We start from the raw sequence: 12,696 nt of genomic DNA on the forward strand, positions 1-12,696 counted from the left end.
TTTCATCAGTGCCGTTAACGTGTTATAACACACGCGTTACAAGTGACACTTTTTGACTTTTTACTACAACGCCAGAACTACATTCCGAAGTAAAGTAACAAAGCAGGATAACATGTTAGCGAATAAAAGAAACACTTTTAAAGTATGTTACGTACGATAACATGCCTATTTCTGCCTGAGCGTTGGCTTTGAGGATAACACTACGGTCTCGTGTATTTAATGTCTGCGTCACATAAATGGGGTGTAGATTAAAAACAGCATCTGTCTTGGCCGAGCCCGTGGGACACACAGAAAGGTTACTAAATGTATCACTCCACCTTCTGCTGGGAGATTTAAATATGGAGTTATAGTGTGCCTGTAGTCTCTCGAGAGCAGTGCATCCACCTCTTCGTGTGTACGTATCTATAACACACACTCACAGAAAGCACTTCCTTAAAGGCCTGTTCACACCGAGAACGATAACTTTAACGGCGACTATATCGGGGTCCACGCCGGTGCATGATAATTTGGTGCTATTTTAAGCCGGCACTGCTAAAAGCAATCCAAACTATGTTATTATCGTTATAGTTGCTCTATAAATGGCTGAACGTATATATTTGTGCGTTTCAGAGTGAGGTGCAGCAGATGAGCGGCTTGGTTTGCAGTAAATGCTGGTTTACGCATTTGCATCACTCGTAACTCATATGGAAATGCACATATGCATTTATAAATTGGCTGCCTACAAATAATAATAAAAAAAAATCAGATTAAGCATAAAAAGCTCAGCTGTGAAGCTTTTTAGGATGAAGAAAGGTACAAATATGAATTATTTTATAGTCATATTGGTGTAAAATATTTGGAAATTTGATTTATATATATATATATATATATATATATATATATATATATATATATATATATATATATATATATATATATATATATATATATATAAATAATGTTATATATTATATACAAATAAATAAATCCCCCCGATCGTGCAGCACTACTAACAGGCCTTAAGTCTTTATAAATGGATAAAAATTGTATCATACATCAATATTTTTAAGGTTTTGCAACAACACTACTATGAAGTAGGCTATGCAAACTTGTTGTGCAGACAAGTACTTCCATTGCAGGCAGCTTTATTTGATTTAAATTCGAGCTGTTTAGATATTTCATGTGGCGATGCACCGCTCGCATCTGTTCTAGACGTCATAACTTGGAGAATTCATACAGAATCAAGACGTGTTATTGCTGTTTTGGAAGTTGAATGAAGACAGAAAATAATCAAATGAGTATTTAATTCGCTTGATTAACTCTGGCTGTTATAAAACAGTTTGCGCTGGATTTGTGTGATACATATATGGTTCCCATATAAAATATATAAAATTGCTCACACTGTGATATAAGATTTTGGTCATACCGCCCACCGCTAGCAGATGGTAAACCGCAGCAGCCCGATAGATTTCATGCATAAAAACCGCACTCATATAGAGAGCTAAGATCTCTGTATAGACGCACAAATACATGCAGCTGGGCCCACGTTTCCAGCATGCAGTCTGAACCTGAGGTGATGTAGCAGTGGGTCGAGTCCAGCTGTTTATTGATCCATCTGTCTTTCTGCACAGGTCTGGATCAGTCAAATCTATCCCAGGCCTCTTCAGAGGCCAGACGCTCTTCTAGCACCGGTGTGTAACTAATGAAACCTGGACACAGTCAACATCAGGCAGGAGGATCCAATAACCCCCCGCTGTCGGTCCTAACAACTGGACCTGCGTGAACATCACCACTGCTTACACAGCACACGGTGACAGTCTGAAAATCTCCTTCGCCTCGCTCTTAAAGGGAGAACGGCAGCGATACACGGTGACAACCACAAACTCGTTCGCATTAAGACTGATTGATTTCTAAACCTTTATCCTAGTCAAGTCCCCGATATTTCTAAATGTTTTATAGAATACAGATTGTGTCAAAGCAGTGATAAACAGAGGAATCCATTACAGAAACAGAGACGAATGCATACGTTTTCAGTTTGTGGATTATTTATTTGTTGCGCGACAGCTGCGCTTCGATACTTCTGAGAAATATTTAAAATATCGTCTTTACGTTGTTTCCACCTTCAATGTGAAAACTTACTTGATTACGGACTTTGAGGTTACGTGCCATAATCTGTGATAGATTACCGAAACCAGTGATGAATTTGTCATAAAATTATTTCTTGATTTTATATTATAATACATTTAAAAACTTAAATATTAAAACATTTCCTGTATAATTTACAGCATTAGCAAAAGATTCTTTTAGGAATCATTCTTAAGAAGGATTGATATATTATACATAAATAATTTACAAATGAATCATATCTGAATGTATATCTAGGGTAAAAAAAAGAAAGAAAAGAATGAAATAAAGGACACGTTACATATTTTGCAGCTTCTTTTTAAATGTCACTATTCAGTGTGGCATCTACTCTATGCACGTAATTCTATTGATCAGAATTAACGCTCCCTTTTTATTTATTTTAGACTTTTGAAATAAAAAAACATGCTGTTAACAACAAGTCTTGCTCAAACAATATGAATATATTTTGTTTTAATGTAAATCTTCAGTAATCCGTCTCCATCCAAAAATAAAAAGTGAAAAAGAAAAAAAACCCAAATGTGGCTAAGTGTCAGAGAAAGGGTGTAAAATCCTTTGAGAAATCTGAATCGAAATGACGGACGGAACCTCGACTGACATGGCAAGCGTACTCGCTGGAACCTTTAAAAACATTTTCCAAGCATTAAAGTGCAGCGCAATTCCTCTGACAAAACGTAAAGCGCAAATGAATGGGCTCTGTCCTCGTCTAGTGCGTCTAAGTGCATCTTCAAACGCAGCGGCCGGACGGCACACTCGAGCGCTGTTTGAATGTCAGCCTCTGCGGGGGCTCTAATTGCACACCCACTCCAGCTAATAGGGCAGCATCCAAAAGTTTAGTGCTGCATCGCCTTCGGGTTTCATTTCAAAGCGTCCGCGCCCGTTCGGCCCTCACAGGTACGTCTCCCGCCTGTGTTTACCATTCTCTCAGAAAGCGCCGCTGCTAGCATAGGTGACTGACCTCAATTTCTCTCACTTTTCTCTCCTGCGGAGCCGGTGAATAACTGCTCATAAATAACACGGCTTTGTTTGGCTGCGTCCGAGGCCGGCTGAAGAAAAAGTCCGCACTGAATTTCTTTGTCTTAAGCAGAAGCGCGACGCCCCGGTTCTCTGCGATGGCTATAAAATACGCAGGAAAGTATTTATCCAGGAAAAAAAATATAGACCCTTGCGTCAAAGTCGGCTTCGGAAGGCGCGCGGCGGGAAGCTTTGATGTGTTACCTGTTTCTCACACTGGCCGTAGTCCGGACCCTGGTCGACTTGGAAGAAGGACAGCTCTCCTCGGTTCTTGGCCATCTCGATCAGACTCATGGCGGTGCGGACGGTGGAGTTGCGGGCATGTACGAACACCATCACCTAAAACAAACAGATTTAGGTTACGAGTTGGGTTACGTCTGGGGTCTGGAAATCAAGTGACAGCGAGCTGCCTGACAGAAATCAAAGCGTGATGTTCTCGAATGTTGCTGAGCTAACAAAACCATACTTGACGCATTGACGCAACAGACCGTTTGAAAGCAGGCCTACTTTTCAATGACGGAAACATCAGTTGTTGAAAAAAAGGCTGGTGCTTTATTGGCTTTAATTTCAATCGGACTGTAATACGTCTCTGAATTTGGCCAGGATTACCGTTTAATGATGTCATTCCTTTCCGTGGATGAAAATCACTTCAAATGTGGTAATGATTCTGGCTGAAAACGAACTGGTGATGATTTTTATCTAATGAGCCATTTACGTGACACCGAAGAAAGAAATATGAGTCTCGGCAAAATCAGATCTTAACCAAATTAGTCTTAGTCACAAATATTTTGGCTGAAAATTAATTGGTGGTGATTCTGATCTGACGAGCCGTTTGCACGACACTATTTAAAAAACCAATTTACTTTGGAAGTAAAGTTTTTAAACTGTGGAATTTCACATTTTGGCATTTCAGCTATATTCTAAGCTTACCTCGTTGCAAGTTACATGTACTTACTATTAGAATTATGATACATTATGCATACTTGCATGCAAAATTACAGGCCAAGTTCTAATCCTACCGCCGACCAATTCATAACTACGCTGTAACAAGGACCCCTTAAAATAAAGTGCATTTAGGGGCCTGATAATGCAAACGTTTGATAATGATACCGGTGCCAACGTACGAAAATGATAACAGTGTCATCTCCGTGTGAACTACAAAAACAGAGATTGGTGAAAATGGCGACCAAATGCCTATTAACCTGCAGTCGACAAACGCGCTGGCAAGTTTTGTGCCATTTTTTTCTGATAACCTCTATAGGGACATAATGAACAGATAAGAGCAAAGGGTCTACTTTGCGCTTGTAAAATACAGAAAATGAACAGGGTGCGCCGTCCGCCACCGCGGCCTCCACGATCATCATTTTGAAACTCTTCACAATAATGTTCTTCGACTGATCGAATACTCTATAGAAAGCTACTTTTAAACAAAGCAATCCTTATAGAAATTCAAATATTCTGTGTTCTATGTTCACATAGAGTTTCTTTGCAAAGTGACATTGCCAACCACTGACAATACCGTCATCTGTAAACAACAAAAACCCCTTTATCGCACAGTTGTGTAAACTGAAAGTAGCAAATCAAGACACGATGCTTTAATTCACTTATTCAAAACCCCACACTGATAATAGAAACGTCTATCCTATTTCACATGTTCCATCCACTTTCCTGGCCTTGCCACTGCACTGAACTGCTTATTGATACTGTGCTTTTCAGTATCAAATGAAACGTACTAAAAAAAAAACGTGTTTCCTTTTTTTACAAACTCGGTATTATGCTGGGTCTATTGCGTGCAAAAGTGAAACAGCGCATCTGTCCTCAAAGTTCTGGATTGTTCTCTCTCAGACTGACAGAGCAAAAGCCTCGTTCACAGCGAGCAGCATCAGATGTGCAGAAGGGCAGAGTGGCGTCTGTGCGCCGTATTAGTCAAAGGACAAAAGAGGGTTGTAATTTTCCTATTACACTCAGGCTGCCCTTGCAAAGCAGTCAATACGCCAGACAAAAACAATCAATAACAGAAAAACAAGACAGTTATGAGATGGCAAGAAGACCTCTCTCTCTCTCTCTCTCTGTTCTTACTGTCCTTTAACTGAAAGAACTGACAGTGTGAGAGACACTAGAGGATGGAAAAAAAAAACTGACCTACTGTTCTCTTAGCACATTATATTTAAAAATATTAATTCCCTACAGAGTTGACTTTTTCTCTACTGTGAACATACAAAAAATATTTATTATTTATATATATATATATATATATATATATATATATATATATATATATATATATATTTAATTATATTATTAATCTATTCTAATGTATTATTCTATTCTAATCTAATCTATTATTAATCTATTATTAAAAAAATACATGTATATATATATATATATATATATATATATATATATATATATATATATATATATATATATATATATGTATATGTGTGTGTGTGTATATATATATATATATATATATATATATATATATATATATATATTTAATATACATGTATTAATAATAGATTAATAATAGATAGATTAGAACATAGAATAATACATTAGAATAGATTAATAATATAATTAAATATATATATATATATATATATATATATATATATATTTTTTTTTTTAATTTATTTTTTTAATAATACATTTTTAGTTTTGAAGGAACTATTCGTATTTAAATAAAAATATGATTATCGCAAACTGAAAGCATTTTAACTAAAACATTCAATAAGCAAACAAAAAACAACCAAAAAAAACACCATATCATCAAAATATTTTTTTAAAGTCATTATTTAGTTTCTTCCTTTAATGAAGTTAAATATGTACTAGAAAATGCTAAATTTTTTGAATGAAACTAACAAACATTGCACTTAAAAATGTTATAAGCATCATTATAAATACATTTTATTATTATTATTAGGTTTTTTTGTAATAAAATATTATCTGTTAACATTTTTTTTTTATATGTATTAATATGTCCAAGAAAAAAAAAAAAAAAGACACAAAATGAAAAATTAAGTTCACAATAATAATACGCATTTGACAACCGAGCACCACTCCAGACAAGCCCCAGTGAGAGTTTGAAAGTGATTTTCTGTGCCACACTGAATGGCTGTGTATGTGCTGAGCGCTGTTGTTCTGTTTGTTTTGGGCTGTATTTTGCCACGGTCAGTACCTGGAAACAGAGCCAGCACTTTGGCATTCATCACAATTGTTTGGGCCTGTGGATAATTGGTAGCTAATTAATTCATGATTGCTAATTTAAGAACAGCCTTCCAAAAAACACAAACATGTCCTTGACCACCTGCCAACATGTTTCTCACCAGCGCTCACCGCAATCTGCTCTTCCTCAGAGCACAGCGAGAGTGAGAGAGAGAGGGGAAGGAAAACATGGTTATTGGGGCTGTTTGGGGCTGAAAGGATGTGGAAACGCTCTTTAGAAAACAGATTTAATGAGCTGATCGCTGTGACAAAGAAGAAAAGTCATGAGAGAACAATAAATGACAATGAAGGACAATGAGAGGCATGAAGGATTTATTTGGCATTGTCTGACTGTACTTCAGTGCTCTTTTCAACAATCCCTCTTGGCCTCGGGGAGTTTTATTGTTCATCCTACAGAAATACTCTCTTCCTTAAACTCCCATACTGTACTTCTTAAAACAACTTTTCACACACGGACTCGATGACCACCTGGTTAATGGTCTGTTGCGGGATGCAGATGCGATTTTGTGGGACGATGCAGGATGTGTAAGAGATGTTAGTTGGAAAGCCTATTTATGATCGCACTGAACGTTTTCAATTGCCAATAAGATTTGTTAATCGTGACCGGCTCTATGACCGAAACCCTGTTTGTCCAGATTTGCTTGATACAATTTAAATGACTCTACGGGACCTATTCAGCTCTCAAAATGTCTATACCTCCTGTATGGAGAAACTAGTCTCAAGCATTGCTTAAGTTTGATTTTGAATATATATGATATACAAATAATCTTTAAATCTTGAAGGCTCTCTTCTATGAACTCTACACTTAGTTCTTTCCATAGATTTTCTATTGGATTCGAGTCAGATGATTGGCTGGGCCATTCCAGCAGCTTTACTTTCTATCCCTGGCTGTGTGTTCGGGATCATTGTCCACCTTCATTTCATCTTCATCATCTTGGTAGATGGCAGCTGATTTTTATCCCTGTAAATTTTTCGATCCAATTATTTGCCAGTGCTATACCGTGATGCTTTGGGGTCATGGGGTCCAGTGACATTTAACCTCCAAACACGGTGTGTATTATGGCATCCAAAGAGTACTTTTAGTCTTATCTGACCAGACTAATTCTACCATTTCATAGGCTTGTTGAAATGTCCTGCAGCAAAATTAATTTTATGTTTTTTTTTCACCATTTTTCTTCCATGGTGAGTGCTCATACAATCCACGGTGGTTGTTTATTGTTTTCTCAGAAACGATTGCACGAGCTAATTCCAGGTCTTTCTGAAGCTCTCCACAAGTTATCTTTGGTTCTCAGGCAGCTCATCTGATAATTCTTTTTAATGCTCTGTCAGGATTCTCGCGAGGAGCACATGATCATGGCTGGTTTATGGTAAAAATCATGTTCTATCCACTTCTGGATTACGGCCCCAACGGTGCTCGCCGGATCATTCGCAAGCATAGAAATCCTTCTGTAACCAACGCCATCAGTAAGTGGCAGGATTGCTTTCTAACTACTGACAGAATTCAGCCGGTGTCTTGGCTTTTTATACCTTTTTGCACCTCCATTCCTTTTTAACACGTGCTGTTCTGCTTCACTGTACGGAACTTAATTTTTCAACCTATTTGTTTTGCTTTCTTTGCACGCATGGATTATCGGATTGCTACTGATTGAAAATTTTATGTTGTGAAAAGGAAAAACGTTAACGTTTTCGATACTCATTTCACCTGGAGTATGTCATTAACACAAGCTGATATGGACTTGTGTTGAGAACCTATACAGATGCTTTTGTGTTCGCTCTCAAAGCTTTCATATTTCGTCCCCAGTATTCTTAAAGAGACATAACGGACGGGATCAAAGATATCATTACTTGCCAGACGAACTAACTGCCTCTCAGTGACCAACATCAAATGAACTACAAATGACGCCGAACAAGAAATGGAGATGTAAATCTAATCTGCACTCAGTTCATCCTCTTTTGTCCATTTGCATGCCACTTGAGTTTGCGAAACTTGAATTTGCACATACAGATACAATCACTCAAACTATTCATCTTGTCAACGTATGCATGGAGATTGAATTCCATCTCTCTCCGGCATTCCTTTATATTCAGACTCTCAGACGGCACAGAGTAGTCCTACAAAGATCCACAGAGACCTCCTCGGCAAATATTATTTATTAGACTTTTTTCATCATTGCAAAGCTGTGAGAAAGCGCAGTCTACAGTAACTGCTGCCTCCGTAAGCGTATTAAAGTTCCATCTGCCTCGTGTCTGCCAACCGCTGGCCCGACAGGGGGGCTAAGGGGGCATTTCATAAAGAAAATTCAATCCATCATGCTCCCACATGAAATTAATATATGTCACAGCCACTTCTGACAATTTAATATCAAGCTGAGAGAGACGCTCCCCACTGTACACTGCTCCGGTGCTGCGCCGGAAAGAGAAAGCCTGCCATCTCTTCAGCTCACTTCCAGTTTCAACTCACCAAATCTCATCCCATTTCACTTATAAATGATTTAGCATTTAGTACCAAATTCAATTTAATGGTTGGAGCGCATTAAATCATGGCTTTTTCAAAAGAACTGAATTTTTCCCCAAATCGTAAAGGGTGGGAACATTAACCCAGTTACAATGGCTGCTGGAGGATTAATAGTTCCTTCTCTGAAATCTGACTGAATGAGACATTTTAGAAGCCGTTGAAATACAGTCGTATATACATCAACCTGTGACCAGATATAAACGGAATTCTTATGAATGTGGCAAACTGCTATACATTGGCTATTCTTTTGAAAATGTAATTACATTAATAATTAGTAATATATGGAGCTTGTGCAATGTCTTGAATACACCTCTAAAATTCATTATTTGAAAATGTAAAACAATATACTAAATATCATACCACTTTAAAAAGCATTTGGTCATTGTTATATCTATGTATTATGTGTATAATACTTAAAATGTATGAATTCATGATTTATAATATTTTTAAATTTTCCTTATATATATATATATATATATATATATATATATATATATTTTTTTTTTTTTTTTTTTTTTTTTTTTTTTATATATTTTTTTTTAATAATTGTCAGTAGGTGATTACTTTTGATTACTTTTGAAGGTGACTGATGGTGATTAATCATTTGACAGCACAAACTGATTGTTTATTTGTTTGTTTGCAAGGTGCTATCCTATATAAAATCACATTCTATGAAATGATGTCAACTGACTGTATGCAGTATGCCCTGAAATTCTAAAGGTCTTCTAAACTGGTGGACAGTGTGAGATTAGACCATATACACTGCACGACCAGGACATGCAATAAAATGTATAACTCACGTAGCCTTTAGTGCAAGAAAGAATATGGACGGAATCTAAAAAGCAGACCAAAAAACACAAATAAATCAAACAGAAGACGGAAGCGTGCGGCACACAGAGCATCTGCAAGGTGGGAGGTTATGTGGTGGTAAGAGTGGGGTTGTTTGGAGATTTATGAGATTTAGAAATTGAGTTCAGGACGAGGCGCGGGGCACAATATACCACAGCTACCGCAGAGCCCGTGACCTTCAGCGCCGGAATACAGGAATGATGATTTTCAATTAAACCGCTAAACCTTCCCGAGAAGGCCTTGCTCACGGCCTTTCATTGTGTTTCTCCTTGAGAAGACACTTCCTGAACATACTCAAAAAGACAAATGACGATCAGGTGCACAGATCAAAGACGGCGATACATACAGCATGTGGACATGTGAAAATGAGCAACACGGCTCCACGGTGAGGTCACCACGTCCCGTAGAGCTGACACGCTGTCCTCTGGACATAACGACCCCAAACCTGGTCACATTTCGCACATGTTGTTATTTTTAGTCACTCGACCAATCGGCAGATTAGTACCAACAGCGCCAACGAGTGTTGATTTCTTCAGTAGGATTGAGATCTGTGAGGTCCGAGGTGTCGATTAGGAAGAGGGGTGGGAGTATTAGGATTTGTTGGTAGAAGCTGGGGGTTTCAGGACGAGGGAAAACAAATTATATGGACTGTTATATTTTAGATTTTATGTGCTTTTTGGAGCCTGACAGTTACAATTACCATCCTCTCATCCCTCATCCTGGTGTTTCATGGATGAAAACATCCTGTGTGTTTGGAGTGGGTGAACTAATGCATTCATATTACTCCTGCAAAGCGCAAGTATTTTACATCCTGGGACACTGTAAAAGAAATATATAAAAAATGTATAATAAAAAAATATTTATGAAAAATGACTTAACTTGGCTGAACAAGTCATTTAAAGTAAGTCTGACTTATAAAAACAAAACAAAACAAAAAAAAGTTGAATTATATATAGCACACCAATTTGCATGGAATATACACACACACATATATGCATATGCTGTTGTTTTTTGACCTTGTAATATTTAATCAAGATATCATTTCATTACCTTACTGATAACGCCTTCCCTGCGCACCCGTGTTTATCTCCCTCCGATTTTAAATGCAAAGCCTACGTCTCAAAACCCAGATAAAACCCCACCCTACATTTAGAAACCGCTGAAATAAAAATACGTAAATAAACTGTAAACTAAATTGCATTTTAAACAGGAATTACAGTCTAGCTTCCATTTCATCACGAGAAGGGCTGCACGGGACTTGCTCATTCTTAGTTCCCAGGATCTTTAGATGAGTGTAGATCTAATTCAGGGTGACAGAGGAACTGGACTTGGGGAGATCACGAACCGACCTCCTTTGTGTCCTTGACACCTCACACAACCCTGCACTCCAGCCATTATTTATATAAACAGTCTGCTAGATGACAAAAAAAGATCTTCAGCGCGCGCATTACCTGGTGACCCGCTCTGATCTGCTTCAGGACTTTCTCATAACAAACCTCCTCCATGTCGTGCAGCTGCTGGACCTGCGACGAGAACATAACAATTACAAAGTCATTTCATATTTCCGACTAAAAACTGATTGAAAAAAAAAAATCATCGTATTTGGCATAGCCTTCTTGGCTGCTGGGTACCTTATTTGTAGTCTTGATGCCAACGAAGCTCTGGCCAAGTGGAACAGGACGAAAACGGCCGTCAAAGTAGAACAATCCAATGAAAGGGTTCACGTGCAGGAAAGACGCCACATCCAAGTAATTTGGCAGAGTCGCTGAGAGACCAAGTATGCGAATCATGCTCTGGGTGGACTCCACCTAGAGAAAGACGGATACACGGTTTTGAGTGTATCAGCGATTATTAGGAATTTCGCATCGTGTTTATCACGGCGCTGTAACTGTGGCCAAAGAGATGCACTAAAACCTCGCACGCTCCATGCAAACAAACGGGGAACAAAACATTTATCAATCTGTGTTAATGTTGGTATAGTTCAGTGTTTGGTCGAGATATCATCGTTCCACAAAATATATAGATTGGTTGTATACACAAAAACCCAAATGTGTTTTGAGTTTTGAGATGTAGTCTCTTTGGGACCCGGATACATCCGGACGAAATGCCAAAATATTTAATTTTTATTTTTTACGTATATAGCTAAATGAGTCTCATGACTAAAAATAGACTGTAAAATCTCTTAAAAAATATACATATGCTAAAGTGACCTCATTAACAAAATATATATAAATAATATAATATAATATAAACATATATATATATATATATATATATATATATATATATATATATATATATATATATATATACACACACTCACACACACACACAAACATAGCTGATTATACATAGTTAAATAAATTAATTAATTAATTTGTTGTCAACAATAAACAACATTTTTAAATAGTGTTGGTTTTTTAAGTATTTTTAATAATTAATGAAATATTAATCTTTAAAATGATCATTTCCCTTCACATACTAACATTTCCACAAATGCAATACTGCAATAAAATTGCACAAAAACAGGTTTAATTACAAAAATACATAATAATAATAAGTTAACTGAAATAAAATCATTAAAAATGTAAAAAGGCATTATTTTTCTTTATTTGCTTTTAATCTTACTTGAAATATTACTAAAACTGAAACTATACAAAGTTAAAACAAAAGCAAAGACTACAAAAACACACAGCAAAATGACTAGAACTTAAACATTTAAAGGAAAACAGACAGTGTAAAATAATATAAAAAAACTAATTGAAATATAAATAAATATCAGTGATGCTAAAATAACATAGTTAGGGCTTTGATGCTAAAAACTGCTATCTAGTAAAGCAGCTGGCTCTAAGTTTCAGAAGCGCACTATTTTCTAACATGTAAAATATGTTCATATTTATATCCAACGCTGCAATTATATAATGAAGTGCAGGTGACAGTATGTGACAGCTGTCACAGTGATACTTCTT

General features: G+C 36.9%; 1 protein-coding gene across 2 annotated transcripts in view; it reads right to left on the reverse strand.

Moving 5' to 3' along the window:
- Positions 1-12,696, reverse strand: part of ascc3 (activating signal cointegrator 1 complex subunit 3) — a 148,924-nt gene that overhangs the window by 55,428 nt on the left and 80,800 nt on the right. For both annotated transcript variants that reach the window (XM_043260891.1, XM_043260892.1), the window contains exons 12-14: positions 11,359-11,535; positions 11,179-11,250; positions 3,340-3,474 (exon numbers count right to left, since the gene is read on the reverse strand). In XM_043260891.1, the coding sequence (XP_043116826.1) occupies positions 3,340-3,474; positions 11,179-11,250; positions 11,359-11,535 (384 nt within the window). The remainder of the gene's footprint in view (positions 1-3,339; positions 3,475-11,178; positions 11,251-11,358; positions 11,536-12,696) is intronic.

Source organism: Puntigrus tetrazona, chromosome 16 (genome assembly GCF_018831695.1).
Source record: "Puntigrus tetrazona isolate hp1 chromosome 16, ASM1883169v1, whole genome shotgun sequence".
Lineage (NCBI taxonomy): Eukaryota > Metazoa > Chordata > Actinopteri > Cypriniformes > Cyprinidae > Puntigrus > Puntigrus tetrazona.